Raw genomic sequence first — 21,050 nt, forward strand, 5'->3', positions numbered from 1 at the left:
TTGATTGGCATCAAATTAGGGTTTTCTGGCAAAGCTGCATGTGGTGATATTTTGTTTATGATCGAACAAATAAAGCTTGCCTGAAGATCAGAGTTCAAAGCTAGCCACACTACATAGCCATAGAGGCAGGCAGTGGTGGTACACACCTTTAATCCCAGCACTTGAGAGACAGAGGCAGACAGATATCTGTTAGTTCAAGGTCATCCTGAACAAATAGATCCAGACTAAAAGAGAAACAGAGCTCACACAAAGGAGATCTCAGCACTTTGGATCCCTCGCCTTTAATCCCAGCACTAGAGAGGAATGTAAGGTGGGAGGAGACAGGAGTCTGAGGAGCAATGAGTCAGGGGCAGGCTGAGGTTCCATGATCGCCCCTTCAATCTGAGCATTGGTAGAGGTGAGAGCTCTCTAGTGACTGGATGCTTTTCTTCTCTGATCTTCAGCTTAAACACCAATATCTGTCTCTGGATTTTTATTTTTAATAACAACTAGAATTCCTGCTACGGTAGCAAGCACCCTAAACACTTTGCCATTTCTCTTGGCCCACAACTGTAAATTTTAACGAATGCACTTATGTATGTTTTAACCAGTTTTGTTTTGATAAATGTTTGTTTCCGTTTCCTCACTCTAAAAGTGACTTGATGTTTATTAATCTGCTTTTTTAAAAAAGTTCCCTTTGTATCCCCTGGGACCATATTCAAAGCATTTAAAACCAGCAATACAAAGCCAATGAGCCATTAGAACAGATGAGGGCTGTTAGCAAATCATGAGGTAGGGCTGAGCGTGTCAGGGGAGGAACCTGGGCAAGCAAGGCGCTGTGGAGCACATTCAGAGCCTTGTAGTAAAGGCCATTTACTGGTGTGTGTGTGTGTGTGTGTGTGTGTGTGTGTGTGTGTGTGTGTGTGTGTGTGTGTGTGTCCCCTTCTTTTCCTTTCCTGTATTTTCTCCCCAGTGTTTCCCTCAGGCTGGAAGGGCTGGCTGTAAGCCACAGAGCTTAATGGTCCTTAATGGTTGTTTATGACCTTCCCATGATCTTACCTCAATTCTTTCCAAGATTTTCAAAGATTTGTTTCCCTGTGGTTCCTTCCCAAGTTGAGAGTCTTAAAGAAAGCATAACATTTTAGGGAAAGCCAGACCCCATCAGCACAAAATTAGGATTCATTTTACACCAAATCAAAGTTTTTCAGACCTCATGGATTCAGCACATACCCCCAAGCAGTTGAGATGCCAAAGCAGAAATCCACGGGCCTGCCCTAAAAACTGCACATCCAGCCAATGGCTTTCAGAAGGGTTGAGCAGGCATGCCAGGAGCTCCCCTTAGAAGACAGCTCAGTTGTCCCCAGGTATTACAGATAAAGGCACCCTTGAGGAAAAAGTCATTTTCTACCCAGTCCTTTGAGCATGACTTGTGTGGTTTGCTTTAGGGAGAGGCCCAGAGGGTTTGTTTCTTTATCACTATGGAAACAGATTGGTGGCACCTCATTGGCTCAAAGCATGCTGTTCTTAACAGTAGGTTGAAGAAACCGACAGTTAAATCTTCCTAGACACAAATCAGTGTCCATTTTCAACAGCAGGGGATTCATACAAGGTTTTTACTTCATTATCAGACGCGAAGAAGCCTAAAATACATTTCCAGAGCAATAGAATTATACAGCATCCTGGGCCTAAGTGGTGAATGGCCATAATCCCCAGGCTTTGGTAATTGATTTTAACTTCCTCTGTTTTCTCAAAATCCTAGGACTCTAGATGTGCCTGCCTTTTGACACTTAGACATTGAGACCTGTGGAAGTCCACAGGAATGGGCCATTTTTCAGCTACCCATGGTTTCAGATTTTTTTTTCTAAACAAAGCTGGCCTTGCCAAATAAAAAACAAAACAAAACAGACAAAACCAAACTAAAAAAGTGCTTCCTAATTCATTTTTACTTTCCCACAACTTACTAAACAACACATTTTCCAATGAAGGTTCACAATACCTTATTGCTTACTATTACGCAATAAAAACACAATCTTTTTTTTTTTTTTTTTTTGTCTTGTTTTGTTTTTCACGGTAGAGTTTCTCTGTGTAGCCCTGACTCTCCTGGAACTCTCTCTGTAGATCAGGCTAGCATCAAACTCACAGAGATTCAGCAGCCTCTGCTGGGATCAAAGGTGTGAGCCACCACTGCCTGGTCGAGAAGAACTCTGACTCTATCTACATATAAGAACGACTGTGGTGACTGCAAGGAAGAGAAACAGGTGGAGGGGGCATGATTGGAGACAAAGGAACTGTGTAGAAATGTCTCAGAGGAGGGCCAGCAGTTGGGATGACTAGAGGACAAGGTAGGCTGGTATGTTGGAGGGAAGGAAGGAGAGGCACTGTGACTTCTGGGTCTCCAGGTGCCTGTGGTGGTTTGAAAGGAAATGACCCCAAAGGGAGTGACACTATTAAGAGGTATGGCTTTGTTGGAGTAAGTGTGGCCTAGTTGGATGTAGTGTGTCATTGTGGGGGGTGGGCTTTGAGGTCTCCTACGCTCAAGCTACACCCAGTGACACAGTTTACTTTCTGTTGCCTGTGGGGTCAAGATGTAGAACTCTCAGCTCCTTCTCCAGCACCATGTCTGCCTGCATGCTACCATGTCCTGCCATGATGATAATGAACTAAACCTCTGAAACTGTAAGCCACTCAAATTAAATGTTTTCCTTTATAAAAGGTGCTGTGATCACGGTGTCTCTTCATAGCAATTGAAACTGTAACTATGACAGTGGCATTTACTGGTAGAAGTATGTTGGGGATGAACAAGTTTGGGAAGAGACCTTGCATTCTGTTTTGGGCAAGTTGAGGAGCCAGGGGACACCTAAGTGGTGATGTCTACTGGAGAATTTATTAAAAGTTCTGTAAGTTCAGAGACTTCTAGAAACAGATTTAGTAGTCAATCATTTAAGAAGAGTGTGTATCATTTAAGAATATGGCCTGGAACTTAGCTCCAGGCAATGCCAGTTCAACAGCAACCATTTCTCAAAGTCGTCAATGCAAATGAATCCCGATGTTAGTTACTAGTGGTTTAAGGCAGGCAGGTTTGTCAGCTTCATGTAATAGGGAGTGGAGGCCCTGTGAGCAGTCAGTGGGAGGATTCAGACATAAGCCTGGGACCTGGGTTCTGCTATGTCAGCCTCTTGTGTCAACTAAGGGGAGCCTCATGGCTTCTATAACTCCAAGGGCTGTGGAAGACAAGTGGGGACAGACGTTCAGAACTTAAAAGGAGGGAAAGAATTAACAAAGAGGAAATTTGATACATTCAACTAGATTGAGTATTTACTTAGAACCTGTTCATCATGTAATTTTATTTTTATATTTTTGTGATTAGTAAAAAGGAGAGTGTAAGTTCTGAGTGAACAGTGGCTGAAAATAAAGACAGAAGGGAAATAGATGCTGAGGGGAAATCCCAGTCACTTGCCCCAAAGCACTGCCTTGCTAGCATTACTTCAGTTGTTTTCTTGTAGTCAGGTAGAGTCAGGTTCCTGTCCCTAGTACAAATATTTGGAAGTCAGTACCACCCCCCCCACCCCATCCTTGCTGCTGCTCTCCCCGAAACACAGCTACCATTTTGTCTGCTCCTAAACAGCAGAGGGACATGAAGTGTAGGCCATGCTAGTCAGAAGAACACAGACCTCTTGCTGGATCAAAGGCCAGGATAACTGCTAGAATTCCAGCCCCCAACTCTGACAGAGATTCCCTTCTGGACCAGAGGTCACAGCAGCCACCAGAAATACAGACCACAGAGACTAGAAGACCAAAGAGGAAACAAACACCCAGGAGCAAAACACACATCCAACAAAAAGAAACTCAGAAATCGACACCTATACTTATATCCATTCCAAACCCAGATGCCTAGAGGCCAGCTTAAGAACACAATCAACAATAGCCAGGACAACATGTCTCCACCAGAGCTCAGCTATTCTACTGCAGCAAGCCCTAAATGTTCCAACACAGCTGAAGCACAAGAAAATGGTCTTAAAACCAACTTCATTAAAACAATAGAGGTCCTTAAAGAGGAAATGAATAAATCCCTTAGAGAAATCCAGGAAAACACAAACAATGGAAGGAAGTGACTAAATCCCTTAGAGAAATCCAGGAAAAAAATCAAACAGGTGAAGATAATAAAATTGCTCAAGATCTGAAAAAGGGAAATAGAAAAAAAAATAAAGAAAGAAAACACAAACTGAGGGAATCCTGTAGATGGAAAAATCTAGGTAAGTGAACAGGAACTACAGAAACAAGTATCACCAACAGAATACAAGAGATGAAAGAGAGAATCTCAGGCATTGAAGATACAATAGAAGAAATTGACACAGTGGTCAAAGAAAATGTTAATCTAAAAAAATTTCTGACACAAAACATCTAGGAACTAGGACACTATGACAAGACTCAATATAGGAATAATAGGAATAAAAGAAGATTCTCAGCCCAAAGGTCCAGAAAATATTTTCAAGAAAATAAAGAAGAAAATTTTCCTAACCTAAAGAAGGAGCTGCCTATAAAGGTACATAAAACTTACAGAATGCCAAAGTAGATTGAACCAGAAAAGCAAGTCCCCAAACCACATAAAAATTAAAACACTAAACATACAAAAAAAAAAAAAAGAATATTAAAAGCTGCAAGGGAAAGAGGCCAAGTAACATATAAAGGCAGACCTATTAGAATTACATCCTATCTCTCAATGCAGACTCTAAAAGCCAGAAGGGCCTGGACAGATGTCTTGCAGACTCTAAGAGACCATGGATGACACCCCAGATTACTATACCCAGCAAAACTTTCAATCACCATAGACGGAGAAAACAAGATATTCTATGACAAAGTAAAATTTAAACAACGTCTATCTACAAACCAACCCTACAGAAGGAAAACTCTAATCTGAGGAGATTAACTACATCCATGAATGTTGAGAATCCCCACCTCTAAGTCCACTTTCAGTAACCTAGAGATAGTAGGCCATATCATCATCAGCCACCATGTGTGGCACCATCTCCACTGTTGCCACTAGACACATAATCTCCCTATGAAAAGGCACTATGCCCCCTTATAAAAAGCCAGCGCCTTCTCTTCCTGCTCTCTTTCCCCTTCCACCCTGACTCAGAGATAGCCTATGAATGCCCACCCTCCCCCAATAAACCAACTTGAGTGAGATTGTTGCATGGTGTCACTTTGTGGCATTCCTTGGCTCTAATTCACCAAGGTACCGACTGTCACTTAAGTCATAACATTGAAAACACATGAACTAAATAATCTCAAGCAAAACTAAAAGAAGGGAAACACACACACACACACACACCACCACCAACACCACCAACACCAACAACAAAATAACAGGGATTAACAATCACTGGTCATTAATATCTCTCAATATCAATAGACTCAATTCCCCAATACAAAGACATGGGCTAACAGAATGGATTCCAAAACAGGACCATCCTTCTGCTGCATACAAGAAACACACTTCAACATCAAAGATAGACATTACCTCAGAGTAAAGGATTAGAAAAAGGTTTTCCAAACAAATGGACCCAAGAAGCAAGCTGTGTAGCTAGTCTAATGTCTAATAAAATAGACTTCCGACAAAAATTACCCAAAAGATGGGGAAGGACACTTCATACTCATCAAAGGAAAAATCCACCAAGATGCCATCTCAATTCTTAATGTCTATGCTGTAAGTGGAGTCTTCCTGTGCTGGCAGCTGCTCCCAAATAACCACTAAAAAACTTAATATTATTTACACATGCTCAGCCAATAGCTCAGGCTTATTACTAGCTAACTCTTACATTTTAAATTAACCCATTTGTTATCTACCCTCTGCCATGTGGCTCATGGCTTGCTACGTCATTTTCTACATGTCCTGCTTCCTCTTCATCTGCTGCCATCTTCTGACTCCGCTTTTCTTCCTCCCAGAATTCTCTCTATCCCCCAAACCCTAGCCATCGGCCAATCAGCTTTTTATTAAACCACTCAAATGACAAATCTTTACAGTGTACAAAAGAATTATTGCACAGCATTTCCTCTTTTTTGCCTAACTAAAAAGGAAGCTTTTAATTTTAATACAGTAAAATTATATACAACAAAACAGTTATTAAGTAAGAATTTCATTTACAATATCCAGCCCATTTGTTTTTGGCAAATTTAAAGAAAGTACTCAATTATCTATCATACCTTGGTGAGTCTAAAGTTTTGTACTTAATTCACTTACTATCCTAACTAAGGAAAACTTTAAGTCTAATTATTTAGTCTTTAACTCCAACAAAGACCCCAGAAGTATGTAATGTTACCTAAGGACAGGGACATCTGGCTGCCTCAACAGTCACCACAAGTTCTTTTGTAATGTTGGAGCATCCTTCTTTGGCCTGTAGAACTACTATAACTGTACGACTTTACTGAGAAGCAGGGAATTTTGAAGGACTGTCCCACCTTGTTTTGACAAAGTCTGGCAGTCACTCTCTTTTGTGTTCTGCTGGTATAGTTTGGACAGTATACTGTCAGCAATTGAGCAAGGGCAGGTTTTTTTTTTTTGTACAAATGGTTAGCTTTTTCCATAAAGGAAGCAAACTCCATGCAGAGTTTCTTTAATGCCCACCATCTTCTCTGAAGTAAATTGGTGCTGTCAGGAGCAGATGTGTCTCATTTTAATGAAAAGCATTAGGTTATTAAACTTATTAAATGCCATATTCTGTAGGTCTTTGAAGTGTTTGAAGACCATTTATTTATCTAAATGTATCTGTGTATGACCTTGAAAATATATCTAACATGACTATAAGTTTGACTATTATAGATGAAACATACATATAGTATAACAAAATTAACTTCAAATTTGTATCAGTAAATCAAAATCCATACCAATGTAAAATATTTTGAGATTAATAGTTATTTTTTTGATTAAAGTAAGTTTAATAATAGACTTACAACCCCGAAAGAAATAGAAGCAGTCATTAGAACAACAGCAACAACAAAAAGCCCAGGGTCAGACAGCTTTAGTGCAGAATTCTACCAGACTTTCAAAGAAGAGCTAATACCAATACTCCTCAAGTTATTCCACACAACAGAAACAGAAAATGCTCAATTCATTTTATGAGGCCACAGTCACCATGATACCCAAACCACACAGACTCAACAAAGAAAGAATTATAGACCAATCTCCTTCATAAACATTGATGCAAAAATACTCAATAAAATACTCACAAACCTAATCCAAGAATACATCAAAAAGATCATCTACCATGACCAAAAAGGTTTCATTCCAGAGATTCAAGGATGGTTCAACATACAAAAATCTGTCAATATAATCTACCATATAAACAAACTGAAAGAAAAAAAACCCACATCATCATCTCATTAGATTTTGAAAAAATCTTGGACAAAATACAAGGAACATATCTAAACATATTAAAGTCAATTTACAGCAAGCTGACAGCCAACATCAAATTAAGTGGAGAGAAACTCAGAGCAATTCCACTAAATCAGAAACAAGATAAGGCTGTCCACTTTCTCCATATCTATTCAATATAGTACTTGAAGTTTTAGCTAGAACAATAAGACAATTGAAGGAGATCAAGAGGATATAAATTGGAAAGAAAGAAGTCAAAGTATCACTATTTTTTTAAAATTAGATTTATTTATTATATATACAGTATTCTTTCTGCTTGAATGCCTGCATTTCATTAAGAGGGCAACAGATCCCATTATAGATGGCTGTGAGCCACCATGTGGTTCCTGGGAATTGAACTCAGGACAGCCAGTACTCTTAACCTCTGAGCCATTTCTTCAGCCTTAAAGTATCACTATTTGCAGATAATAAGATAGTATACATGCAAAACACCCAGTAGCCCTCCTATATATAAATGACAAATGATGGGGGAAGTACTTCTGTGTATGTTTATCTTATTGATTGTTAAATAAAGTTTTGTTTGGCCAATGAAACAGCAAGTTAGATGGGACTAGGAGTCAAAGAGGATTCTGGGAAATGTAGTAGAGAAGTGGTGATCCAGGCCGGAAGTGACATAGCAAGGAGACTCATATTTAGCAAGGAGAAACAAGTGTCCCCTTTTCCCCTCCGCTCTTTCTCCAGTGGCGCAATGTGATCCACCCGCAAGGAGCGATGCCAATAAGGCATCTGATAAGTTTTATAAAATATATAATTTATGATAATTGAGAGTGAGCTAACAGATGAGAATCCTAGTCATTGGCCAAGCAGCACTGTACCTAATACAAGTCTCTCTGTGCATTAATTGGGGCCCTAACTCAGGAGGGCGGCTGGCATAGAGCGCACACGTGGCCGTGGGGCTTGGTGGCTTTTGGCGGAAAGATTTATCATAACAGACAAACAGCTGAGAAAGAAATCAGGGAACAGCACCCTTCACAATAGCCACAAATATAAAATATCTTGGGTGCAACTCTAATCAAGCAAGTGAATGACCTGTATGATAAAATTTCAAGTCTTTGAAAGAGGAAATTAAAGAAGATAGCAGATGATGGAAAAATTTCCCATGCTCAACAGGCAGTGGTGGTGCACTCCTTTAATCCCAACACTCAGTAGGCAGAGGCAGGAGGATCTCTGTGAGTTCGAGGCCAGCCTGGTCTACAGAGTGAGTTCTAGGACAGGCTCCAAAGCTACCCAGAGAAACCCTGTCTCGAAAAACAAAAACAAAAACAAACAAACAAAAAATGAAAAACAAAACAAAACAAAAAACTCTATATGGAAAAACCAAGAAACCCAGGATAGCTAAAACAATCCTATACAATAAAAGAACTATACAATAGTTCTATAGAACTATGGAAAGAACTATACAAAGAACTTCCAGAGGTATCACTAGCTCTGATTTCAAGCTCTACTACAGAGCTGTAGAAATAAAAACCATATGGCATTGACATAAAAACAGACACATTGATCAGTAGAGTCCAATCAAAGTTCCAGACATAAATCTACACACCTATGGAAAGCTGATTTTTTATATAGAAACCAGAAATATACAATGGAAAGAAGAAAGCATCTTTAACAAATGGCACTTATCTAATAGGATGTCTGCATGTAGAAGAATGCAAATAGATTCATATCTATTACCCTATCACCTCAAGTCCACTCTGTGGACTTGTGTGTTATAGTTGAGTAGTTTGATATTCTTGTGCGACTAACAGTGGGAGCAGGGGCAGTCTCTGACCCTTCTGCTTGCATTTTTACATAAAACAAGATATACTGAACCTGATAGAAGAGAAAATGGAGAATAGCTTTGAATGCATTGGCACAGGAGAAGATTTTCTGAACAGAACACCAGTAGCACAGGCACTAAGACCAATAGTTAATAAATGGTACCTCATGAAGCTGGAAAGCTTCTATAAGGCAAAGGACACTGTCAATAGGACAAAACAGCAGCCTATAGAGTGGGAAAAGATTTTCACGAATTCCACATCTGACAGAGGGCTAATATCCAAAATATATAAAGAACTCAAGAAACTAGATATCAACAAACCAAATAATCTAATAAAAATGGGGTAGAGATCTAAGTAGAGAATTTTCAACAAAGGCATCTCTGTAGTGAGAGATCTAACTATGCCCCTGTGATTAGGGAACAGCCTGGGAGGATCCCTGGAGCTGGAACCTGTGGCAATCACCCACCTCTTGTGTAAGTGCAGTCTCCCCAAATAAACTTCACTTAACCTGTACTTAGTGAATCCTGATTCCCAACAATAAATCTCAAATAAAGAAATGTGCAACATCCTTAGCCACCAGGAAAATGCAAATCAAAATGTCTTTAAGAATCCATCTTACACCAATCAGAATGGCTAAGATAAAAAACCCAAGTGATAGCTCATGCTGGTGAGGATGTGGAGCAAGGGGAACACTCGTTCATTGCTGTAGGAATACAAACTTGTACACCCACTTTGGAAAGCAATATGGCAGATTGTCAGAAAATTGGGCATCAATCTACCTTAAGACCCAACTATATCACTCCTGGGCATATATATATTCAAAGGAAGCTCCACTTTACCACAAGGACACTTGCTCAACTATGTTTATAATAGCCAGAAACTGGAAACAACCTATGTGTCCCTTAACTGAAGAATGGATAAAGAAAAGTGGTACATTTGCACAGAGGAGTACTCAGCTATTAAAAAAGATCATGAAACTTGCAGGTGAATGGATGGAACTAGAAAATGTCATCCTGAGTGAGGTAATTCAGACCCAGAAAGACAAACATGGTAATGTACTAACTTATCAGTGGATATTAGCTGTAAAGTAAAGGATAACCATGCTACAATCCACAGACCCAGAGAGGCTAAGTAACAAGGAGGGCTCAAGGGGGGATGAATAGATCTCCCTGTGAAGAGGGAATAGATTTTGAAGGTAGAGTGGGGTCCGTTGGGGATGGAAAACAGTGTGGGAGTTGGAGGAAGAGTCCTGGGAGAGATGACTGGAATTGGGGGGGGGGCATTTGAGGGCTGAGGTAGAAACCTAGTGCAATAGAAACACCCAGGAATCTTATAGGGTGAAACTAGTGAAAACTCCTAGTACTGGGAGATACAGAGCCTGTACTGGTCATCTTCTGTAACTAGGCTAGGCTTCCAGTGGAGGGACTGGGGCACCAACCCAGCCACATAACCTTTGATCTACCATTGGTCCTGCAGAACTTGTGGGAGTGGCCAACCACTGACTGGTCCAACTTGAGACCCTTGCCATGAGAGGGAGCCCATGCCTGACACTGCCTGGATAGCCAGAACACAGAGGCTGGACAGTACAGAGACCTGGAATAGAACCAAACAACTGGCATGCGCGTGTGCGCGCGCGCGCACACACACACACACACACACACACACACACACACACACACACACACACACACACACAAAGTCAATGAAATGATTCCTAATGATACTTGGCTATATTTTGTAGACTGGTGACTAGCCCAATTGTCATCAAAGAGGCTTCATCCAGCCACTGATGGGAGCAGATGCAGAGACCCACAGCCAAACATTAGGTGGAGCTCAGGGAATCCCGCAGAAGAGTGGGAGGATGGATTGTGGGAGCCAGAGAGGTCAAGGACACCACAAAAAAATGGTGCACAGAATCAATTAACAAGGGCTCATAAGGGCTCACAGAAATTGAGTGACAATTAGGGAGCCTGCCTGGGTCTGACCTAGGTCCTCTGCTTGTTATAGTTGAGTAGTTTGATATTCTTGTGCGACTAACAGTGGGAGCAGGGGCAGTCTCTGACCCTTCTGCTTGCTTTTGGAACCCTTTTCCTTTACTGGATGCCTTGTCCAGCCTTAGTGTGAGGGGATGTGCTCATTTTTATTGCAACTTGATGGGCCATGTTTGGTTGATATCCCTGAGAAGACTGCCCTTTCCTGAAGAGAAATGGAGGAGAAGAACTGGGGGGAGAGAGAAACCAGTCGGGATGTAATATACCAGAGAGAAGATTTTAAACAAACAAAAATTACTGATTTCAGCAAAATGACAATAAAATTAAGTTTTGTGAAATACTTTTTGAGCTTACATTTTTTCACTAAGACCTCCTCACCTCTGGCACACTTTTCATGCTAAAATTTTTTTTTTTTTTTAGCTATTACTGATGATACCACTTGCCAGCCTGTGGGGAGCCACAGCCCCAAGATGGCGCCTGGCTGGATGCCAGGGATACCGAGCTCAGCTGTAAACAAGCTTTATTTGGAAGCCCTTAGTGGATCTGGCGTGGGTCCTCCAGCTGTGACCTATCCGGGATCGCTAGGTGTCGTGAGCTAATTGGGTAATGAGCTTGCTTTTAAGGGCTTGGGAGGGGGGCAGGCTGGGAGAGATAGAAGCTTATGTACAAGGTTCCTGAATAAACTGCTTAAAGAAGAGTCATGGTCGTGTGTCTCTTGCTGGTTGAGATAGACGCGACTTTTTTTTTTTTTTTCAATTTGAAAATTTTGTGGCATTTGGCTCTTCATATAAAACAATGAAAAACAAAATGATATTAGCATAAGTCAAACTTAGTACAGTGAAAACAGACCAAAGCCAATGTCACATTCAAAGCTCTAATCTTGTTGGGTTTTGGATGTATGAATGTTGACTGTGAATTGTGAAAGAAAATGCAAAGAAACTGGAAATGTACCAAAAATTTCATGTAAAAAAAGTAGTTTCATATTTCATTCATGATTCTCGAAATGTCTATAATTCAGTATGGATTTTGAATCTTGAAAAAATCCAGCATGGGATTTTTTTTTTTTTTTTTTTTTTTTTTAAGACAGGGTTTCTTTAAAAAACAAAGAAACAAAAAACCAAAACCAGGTTTGGCTGTCCTGGAACTCACACTGTACACCACCAGGCTGGTCTTGAACTCAGAGATCCAACAGCCTGTGTCCCCTGAGTGCTAGGACTACTGGTGGGCCACCACCCCCTGATTAGCAGGAGACATACATAGCTCAGTGGTAAAGCACTTGCCTATGAGTGAACCTGAACTCCAAAACCCAGCCCACAAGCAGACAATACAAAAACAAAAGTGCGAAGGAGAAACAAGGATATTGAATGCTCTTTTCTATTAATTCCAACAATGGTTACTCTTAGAAACAATTTCCAAATAGCTGTGTGATCAGAAAATTATGAACTATAGGAAAAGAACTACATCATACTTTCTGCATTTCCACATTTACTATCTTCTTAGCGATGACTTTATTCTTGGTGCTACTCTGGGATGGAGCTATTGTGATATATATTCATGGTGTAGCCTAGGTCTAAAAATACCTGAGGGAGGGCAAGCGGTTCAGTGGGCAAAGGTGCTTGACAACGCCCTTCCGTCCACCTGTATTTGATACCCAGAAGCCACGTGGTTGAAGGAGAGAACTGACTCTTGCAGACTTTCTCTGAACCCTGGCACCATCCCCACATCAATACAATTTAAAAGTAAAAGAAAAAAATCATAAAACATTCCAAGATCTGCTTACTACTTGACTATTAATGTTTTTTTGTATTAGTACAACAAATACAGGATTTTTTTTTTTTAAAAAATAAAAGCCAACATAAAGACTCCATGCTGGATTGTATAGATCTGAAACAAAAATCACAGGGAGACACAGAACAATTTAAGAAGCTATTTGTGTTTATTATCTGAGTTACAATTGATAAAGCAAACAAAGGTGCATAAAGAGCTTTTTTGTTTTGACAAAGTCAAGTTCCAGATACGACACAATGGTATTTTCCTGGAGGCCCCTGGGCCCCATGCCAGGCCTTGGGCCACACTCAGAATTTGAGAGGCACTGTGCATGCCTGTAGTGTATTCTGAGCACAGGTCTCCACACACCTGATGGCAGAGGTGGCCCCAGACAGATGTCAAGCTGATGTGAGAACCATCTGCTACTAATTATGTACTAGGAGCATGGAACACTGTATAAAATGCCTTCAATAGAGGCTAGGCTCTTGTTCCTTCTCTAATGTCCTCCCCTGACAGAATCTGATCATTTATGTCAGACCAAGGGCAAGCACAAAACTAAAAAACAAAAGCTATTAATTAACAATGGTCATTAACTTCTAAAGATTTAAACCTAAGGCTATTTACATAATATTTGGGATCTTCAAGATTCAGGGCAATTTTAATTCTGAGTTCAAAAGGATTTTCCCACTAGGTAACAGGGCACTCAGAAGTACCTGAGAAACAGTCACAGGAAACCCTGAAGGAGAAGACAATTGGGTTTTCCCATGTGAGCATGAAAGCACATATCAGCCGATACTGTAAACAAAAGCGTGCACAGTATCACAGCATACTAGTTCATGGAGGAAGAACTTGCTGGAAGGCTCTAGTTCTTATTACATTTTACAGACAGCCTGATGTAACAGATTCTCAGTACCAAAAATAATTTTAGGTGAAAACTTCACAATCAGCAGAACCCGGTTTTAAGACAGGATTCATTTGCAGAGACAAGCATGCACCAGGGTACAATTATATGTTCCCACAGAACATCAAAATCAATTTAATTTTCAAAAACCTGTCTGGTTTCTTTACCCAGATGTGCTCATTTGGTGCTGAGACACCACCTGCCTCCAGTGACCACGTAGGCACTGACTAAACAAAAGTACACAAGTACTCTCCACACACAGAACTCCGCAAAAAAGAGCTTATAGTGGTTTATGTGACATTTATAAACCTGATTATTTAACACTTTACTACCCGCTTGGGCCTGCACTTCCCTAATTCCTGCTGCTCCTTCTCTGGAAGCTGTAAATGTCCAAACAACAGAAGAGTCTTTTCTTCAGGAAGCAAGGTAAAGCTTGAAGCTTTTGTTGAGGGAGGAACCCAGTTATTTGTAGACTAGAAATACAAATGCTATCTTTTAAAAAAATGAATTGGAATATTTAGAAAATTGAAACCCCTAGGAATCCTTGTTTTAATGCCTGCTTTGCACAAGGTCACTTGCTAACCCGGAATCCTTCATAAGTGTGCGCGCACGAAGACTTGTTGACAGCTAGACTAGGCAAAGGGTGACAAAGGGAGGGACGTCTTTCCGCCCTTTGTTTCTGAGAAATTTTAGAAAAGTTTTATTAAAGAATCTAGAAATATAGAAAACCCATGTGATCTTACCATCACGTGGATTTTTTTTTTAACCCTTTGAGTGCATCTCTTCTTGGGTAGGAGGCTCAAGAGAGAGAAGGAAGCAACTCCCTGCAGAAATGAAGAATTCCTCTCAAGCAAATATTTGCTACTTAAGCACCAAGAGGACTAAATAAGAGACTTCCTGCTTTCACAAACAATACAAGGAGCTCTCTCTTATCTCCCAACGTGTGACATTCTTTCTTGAACAACCCCTCGGAGACAGAGCCACAGCCTGCCACCTCAGAAAGCAGAGCTCTCCTCCCCAGCTCAAGGCCTGCATCACACTGGGAAGGCTGGAGCCCATATTCAGGCCTCACTTGTCTTCAGCTCTCCCATGAACAAGGTCCTTCTCCACTTCTGCAGACACCGAGAACTAGGCAGCTGTTTTAATTTACACAAGGAAAACAATGAAATCCAACAAAAACACACTCTCAAAGCAAGCACCTGGGTTTTACTGCAGTTTACAATTTAATGTGCCTGAGAATTTTTGTGCAAATATATGTCATCTTTCATTAAAAATATGCATAGCACACTTTGGAAAAAGCTAGTTACAACTAACTTTTCTTAAAAATTTACATATATAAATATACAACATAATCTAAATCCTACTGATTGCACTTCTGGTTTAAACCCTTCCGGCCTCCAAGGAAACATGAGAAACATGCAATTATGTTTGCATTCCTTGGCCACCGCATTATCCAGAAGAAATATCCTGAAAAACTTTATTTCCAATTTTCCCCTATTTTCCTTCTTTATCTCTCCCAAGCCCGCTCACATTATTGTTTTTTAAAATTTTTGTTGTGTTGTACAAAAATACAAGTTTAAAAAAACTGAAGTTTTAGTAACCATAAATTCAAAGGAATCTGGGTGGTGTTTGGGTTCTCAGTGCCTGAAAGTTCTGCAATGAGAAAGTCTCCATTTTTGAAGTAAGGGACAGGATAAAACTCCTTATTTTGCTAATGCTGTGACGTACCACTGGATGGATGCATAATTTGAGCAGGCATAGGCAGGGAGAGCATCTACAGTCTCAGTAACAGACAACATACTGCACCAGCCCTCCGGAGCAGCCTCCTGCCGGGACAGCACACCCTTCCTGTCTTTCCTCCTAGGCAGCCTTGTCCTGCCTCTGTTCTCTAGGAACCGAGGGGCCAGCACTTCAGCATTACTGTCATGCTTCAATAGGAGTGGGTTTAGTTTTCTGTTCACTTTTTTATTTTCAAGGCAAGGTTATCCAGCTGAAGGAGCACACTGACTGACCCTTTCTTCCATTTCTGTCTCCAACCTACTCGCGTCACTTGTTCCCACTTTCCGTTTATTCTACTCCATTACCAAAGACCTCATCCAAAGGCTTCCATCCCTCCACCTCTCCACATTCACAACCCTTCTACAACATTCCTTTTCCTTCCTTAGACCAGTCCCTATTCTCAGTGCTTCTCTACCCTTCATGTGCTAATTGATACATGAGGTCAGTTAGTGTTGAGCCTCAGTCTTCCTTCAGGATACCCATTTTGGGTGAGGTTGTGCAAACTGGGGCTCCAAAGCTGGCCATCATGATCGGAAGACTCTGATTCCTCCTCAGTCCACCCAATAAACTGCCACTTGAATTTAAATAAACAGCAGAGTCTGCCTTTTGGAGAGCCACTTCTGCCTCCCGGCTCTTCCCGCTCTCCTGGGGATCAGGGGTCTTGACCACCCTGGCTATCCCTAGTCTTTTTAGCCTGTCTACCAAGTTCATCTTCAGCTGGCCAACATCAGGAGGGGCCCTTGAAGGTCTCAAGCCATACATTTCTTGCAGGAATGTTTCAGCTGGTCGGGAGGCCAAAAAATTCTCAGAGACATGGACTCGGGGCTCAAAGGGCAAGGGAGAGGAGCATGGAGACTGTGATGGGGAATTTGGTGGTGTGGAAGGGGTAGCCAGGGCCTTGGGGCGAGGCTGCAGGAGGGGGTTTTCTGAAGCAGGGCTGTGGTACACCTTAGCAGAGATGCCTCGCTCCTGCAGAAGCTTGGCTAAACTCCGTGTGCTACTGAACGTTATGGTGGAGTCGCGCCGGTTTGTGATGGATTCACCAATGCTGAGTCTATAGGACATGGCAGGAGAGTTCACAGCTGTGTTGGAGGAGCTGCTCCCACTACTTCCACTGGATAGTGATGGGAAGCCGGAGCTGGAAGAAGAGTGAGAGAGCTTAGGAATCAGAAACATCAAGCCGGCATTTAGTGTTTACTATTTGATCTGCTCCATACAGATGTACACCAGGGCAACAATGAAGTGCTCAGCCTTGTATGCAAAGCAACCTTTCATTTGCATGAGGATGACCAACCAGCTGTGTTCTGAAGGACAGCCTTTCCATTTTATTTCACTGAAAAACAGTAAATGTCTAATTGATAAACTGCTATTTTCTCAAACAGTGTTAACTCTAAACATCAGTAAAACATGGACATTCATGAACCACACTATCAGTCTTGCTTTGGAACATGTATTTTTAAGAAACTAAAAATTCTGAAGAGCTTTGACAGATTTTAGACCTTGTTGCTTACTCTCTGCTTAGTTAAGAAAAAAAAGCTAAATAAATCATATATTTATGGCCATTATGGGATGGAAGGGCTCGTCGTTAGTCAACTTCCCTTCGTGAACAAATGCTACCAGGATTTAATACATTTCACTGGAACAAGATGATCACACGTATCAGAATATCAAGACGGTCCTGTGGAGGGTGTGGCTGGCGCCTCAGACCCGGCAGCCTGGTTCACTTTGGGTACAAACAACCTCAGGGGAATCACTTGTTAGCTGTCTGCTCCTGTATCAGCCACCTTCATATTCTATGCCTCAATTTCTTCATTTTATCCAGCATAGTCTGCCTACTTCAAAGAGTTATGACCAAATGAGAAAATGCAATGTCAAAATAGTCTCAGAACACTAATTAATTAAAACCCTGGGCATCTACAAAGGAAACCTGTGTGAGGCCTTTAACTTCCCAGGCCCTCTTACCTAGGGGTGACCTGGGTGATGTCAGAGGGATGTAAGATCCTACAGGTGGTGAAGGTGAATGTCGAGTTCGTGCATGACAGACACTTTCCTGGGTTCGAAGTCGCAACTGAAATACAGATTTTTAGGAAGCCAAACACAGAATAGAAAGACCAGGTTAATAACACAAAAGGCGTACCAATATTTTGTTAGGAATACAGCATTTATCAACTGCCTTTTGTAGCAGAAAGTTCCTAAATATGGAAATGAAATATAGAGAATATACTAGTATTATCTGATTAGTATATAACAGAACTTTGAGCACTTTAAAGTATAAATAAAAGAAGTAAAAATAGCTTAGAAATGAGAGAAAAACACATTAAAAAATTTAAGATCTAGTTATCTAGGTCAAGCTACTCCCCTGGTTCTGATTGTGTGTTGACTCTAGAAAACATCATGGTAATTCCAGGATGAGTCCTCTTTTTTTTTTTTTTTTTTTTTTTTTTTTTATGGGGTTGATATTTGCATTCTGGCACAAAAGCAGTGATGGGTAAAAATTCTGGCTCCTTAGCAATCAAGGCAGTGACACCAGATTATACTTGTATTCTTCATCCTCATATATTCACAGTATTTTTTTTTTTTTAAAGTCAGATTTACTGAAGGCTTCTGACAAAGGAGTAAAATATCATTAAGTCTTGATTTTTTTACTATGCAGTACGTGGATACAGGAAGTGTCCACTGAGTTCCCCTGCTGTCTACAATGCAGTGGATATAAACAGTGGTTACCTAAAGAAAGGCAGTCGTGCACAGCTAACACACAAGCTATAATAATTCCGACTTGGCAATCTGGCAGGCATTTTCTTGGGGAAAAAAAGATGTTAATTTTTTTTTACTAATGACAAATGTAAGCTTCAAGTGAAAATCAGTTTTGGGAAACTTATATCCACTACTGAGAGCTTGAAAACACCCTAACACAGCCTTTCATGCTAATGGAAAGTGTCAACAACTGGGTATCTATGTAACTGTCTTAATGACCAGTGCAGGTTACCAAACCATGAATGAGCAAATGTTCAAAGTGTAGGACAGGCAAACACAATTTTAATAAAAACTAATATGAAATTCATTGCCAGGGTTTCAGATTCCACATTGGTGTAACTATTCAAGAAACTACCACTTGCCAAGTTTTTATCTGATTTCGAACAACATCCATAATTCTTGAAAAACTATTAATATACTTTTTTCTTTTCTAGCTACATGTTCATATAAGGGTACATTTTCTTCACATTGTTCATCATTAGAAGACTGAAGGCAGAAATTGATAATGAGAATCTTCTATTAAGTCATAAATTAGACTTACAAAATTGTAAAACAAAACCATTTTCTTTTCTTTTCTTTTTTTTCTAAGATTTTATTTATTATGTATAGAGTCTTCTGCCTGCATGCCAGCAGAGGGCACCAGATCTCACTTAAGGTGGTTGTGAGCCACCATGTGGTTGCCGGGAATTGAACTCAGGACCTCTGGAAGAACAGTCAGTGCTCTTAACCGCTGAGCCATCTCTCCAGCCCCAAAACCATTTTTCTTACTATGTATAAAACAGTTACTTTTCAGAAAATAGTATTTGCATAACAGAATTTTTATTTTGTTTTCTTTCCTTATTTTGTTTGTTTTTTGAGACAGGGTTTCTCTGTGCAGTCCTGGCTGTCCTGGAACTCACTCTGTAGACCAGGCTGGCCTTAAACTCAGAGATCTGCCTGCCTCTGCCTCCCCAGAGGCATTAAAGGCGTCTGCCACCACTAGCCAGATCAGAATTTTTATTTTTAAATTAGCTAGTGTTTTTATTCTAACTTAATTAGTATCAACAGTCATAACACATACAGATAAGCCTCCTGGCGTTCTCAAGGACTTCTAAGTGTATCAAAGAATCCTAAGACCAGAAGGCTTGCAAACCACTAATGGACCCGATGTATCTCTCTTCCTAATTTACTTTTATAGGCTGGAAGGATAAAATGGAGAAAATCAGAAATTTCAGCAATGCTATAGATTTGTATTATTTTACTTCTTCTAGTGAGTACATGCCAGTGAGATGGCATAGGGTCCCAGGGTAGTGGGACCATGCAAAGCACCGCTTACCAGGCCATGTTCAGCAAGCACCCTTCTCACCTGTAACTGGTCCACCCGCTGAGGTAATGGGTGGCAGGAAAATCCCTGTAACTGGTGTGGGAGCTGCAGGTTTCTGCTCCAGTTGAAGAGGCTGCTGAACCTGAAAAGTGATTCCCTCTTCTTCATCCTCCTCTAAATCCGAGATGTGATAGACGACATCCGTGGGCATTTGGGTGAAACCTTTGGTAATGACCCCTGGTCGTGGGTCAAGGATGGTTCCCAGGTTTGGTTGAGCAAGCTGCTGCCAATGATGTAGAGTCTGTGATCCTGCAGGCAAGCAGGAGAGGCATGCATTACATCTCCCCCCAAATCCTCAGCCGGGAAGACCCTAAGATTAGTGAGTAATAACAATAATGATAAAGACAGTGATACTGATTTGGCTTTGGTATTTTGATAAATTTGTAAATTTAAGTTCTCTGTAGAAAGCTGACATGATGCTGAATGTCTAAGCAATAGCTTTTCTATTTCAAAAGATAATCTTCAAAGGGACATCCAAAGAAGAGGAGAAAAAACCCACTCAGACATTTTTAACAGGATCCAGGCTGCTCAGGCAGGAGGGAGGGAAGCCACCCACTGTAGAGGCGGCCTGCACTTTCCTGGTGGCGAAAACCAGTGTTTACCTAGCACAGTCTGTGAACTTGGAAGCAAAAACTGGGCACTTAGGTTGGAAAATAACTTGAATTTCTTTGTGTACTTCTCTACTTGATTTTCATGACTCTGTTTTTCCTGGACTCCCAGAGGGACAGGAAAATGCAGGTGACAGAGGGGAGAACTCATCCCTTTGGTTCCAGCCTATGGGATGTTGGTGAATGGTCATCCCATGCCCTTGTGCCAGAAGTAACAATTAATTTTGTCACTATGGTAATTTCATCCTAAAATTGGCAACTCTAACCAAAATTTGGATCTAAACTAGGATTCCTTTTTAAATTTGTTTTTCTAACTAGGAGTTCTTAATGGTTACGCATTCAAACTTTTGTTTAATAAAGAATTTTTTTAAAACACAGTATCAGAGAATCATTCATGAACCATCAATATCCCATAAATCAGATATTTATTTTGAATTTAACTTTTATTTTTAGATAAAATTGAACTCAAGGAGAAAAAAGTACAAGCACACATGTGTGCCTCTATGTCAATGACACTTGTTGGGTGGAGTTTTCTGTAGGTGGAGATAAAGCAATTCTCTGGATCATTTTCATTTGTTATACCCTGTTGGCTTTAACAAGGTAACTGCTATCAATGATATTCCATAGCAACAGTTAGGAAAAGACTCTTTCCACTTCCCTTTTCCACCGATACCAAAACGTGTGAAAAAGAATGAATGGCGGAGGACTTAGTAACA

At 40.7% G+C, this 21,050-nt stretch overlaps 1 protein-coding gene across 3 annotated transcripts in view; it reads right to left on the reverse strand.

Annotated features, from left to right (window-relative positions):
- Window positions 1-13,077: 13,077 nt before the first annotated feature.
- The window catches only part of Trak2 (trafficking kinesin protein 2), a 57,348-nt gene continuing 49,375 nt past the window's right edge, over window positions 13,078-21,050 (reverse strand). For 2 of the 3 annotated variants that reach the window (XM_027396976.2, XM_027396977.2), the window contains 3 exons: window positions 19,709-19,975; window positions 17,572-17,677; window positions 16,069-16,747 (listed from right to left, as the gene is read on the reverse strand). In XM_027396976.2, coding sequence (XP_027252777.1) covers window positions 16,069-16,747; window positions 17,572-17,677; window positions 19,709-19,975 — 1,052 coding nt within the window. Of the gene's footprint in view, window positions 16,748-17,571; window positions 17,678-19,708; window positions 19,976-21,050 lie in introns of all 3 variants that reach the window. The other variant, XM_027396978.2, reaches the window with a different exon arrangement.

This window comes from Cricetulus griseus, chromosome 2 (genome assembly GCF_003668045.3).
Source record: "Cricetulus griseus strain 17A/GY chromosome 2, alternate assembly CriGri-PICRH-1.0, whole genome shotgun sequence".
Classification (NCBI taxonomy): Eukaryota; Metazoa; Chordata; class Mammalia; order Rodentia; family Cricetidae; genus Cricetulus; species Cricetulus griseus.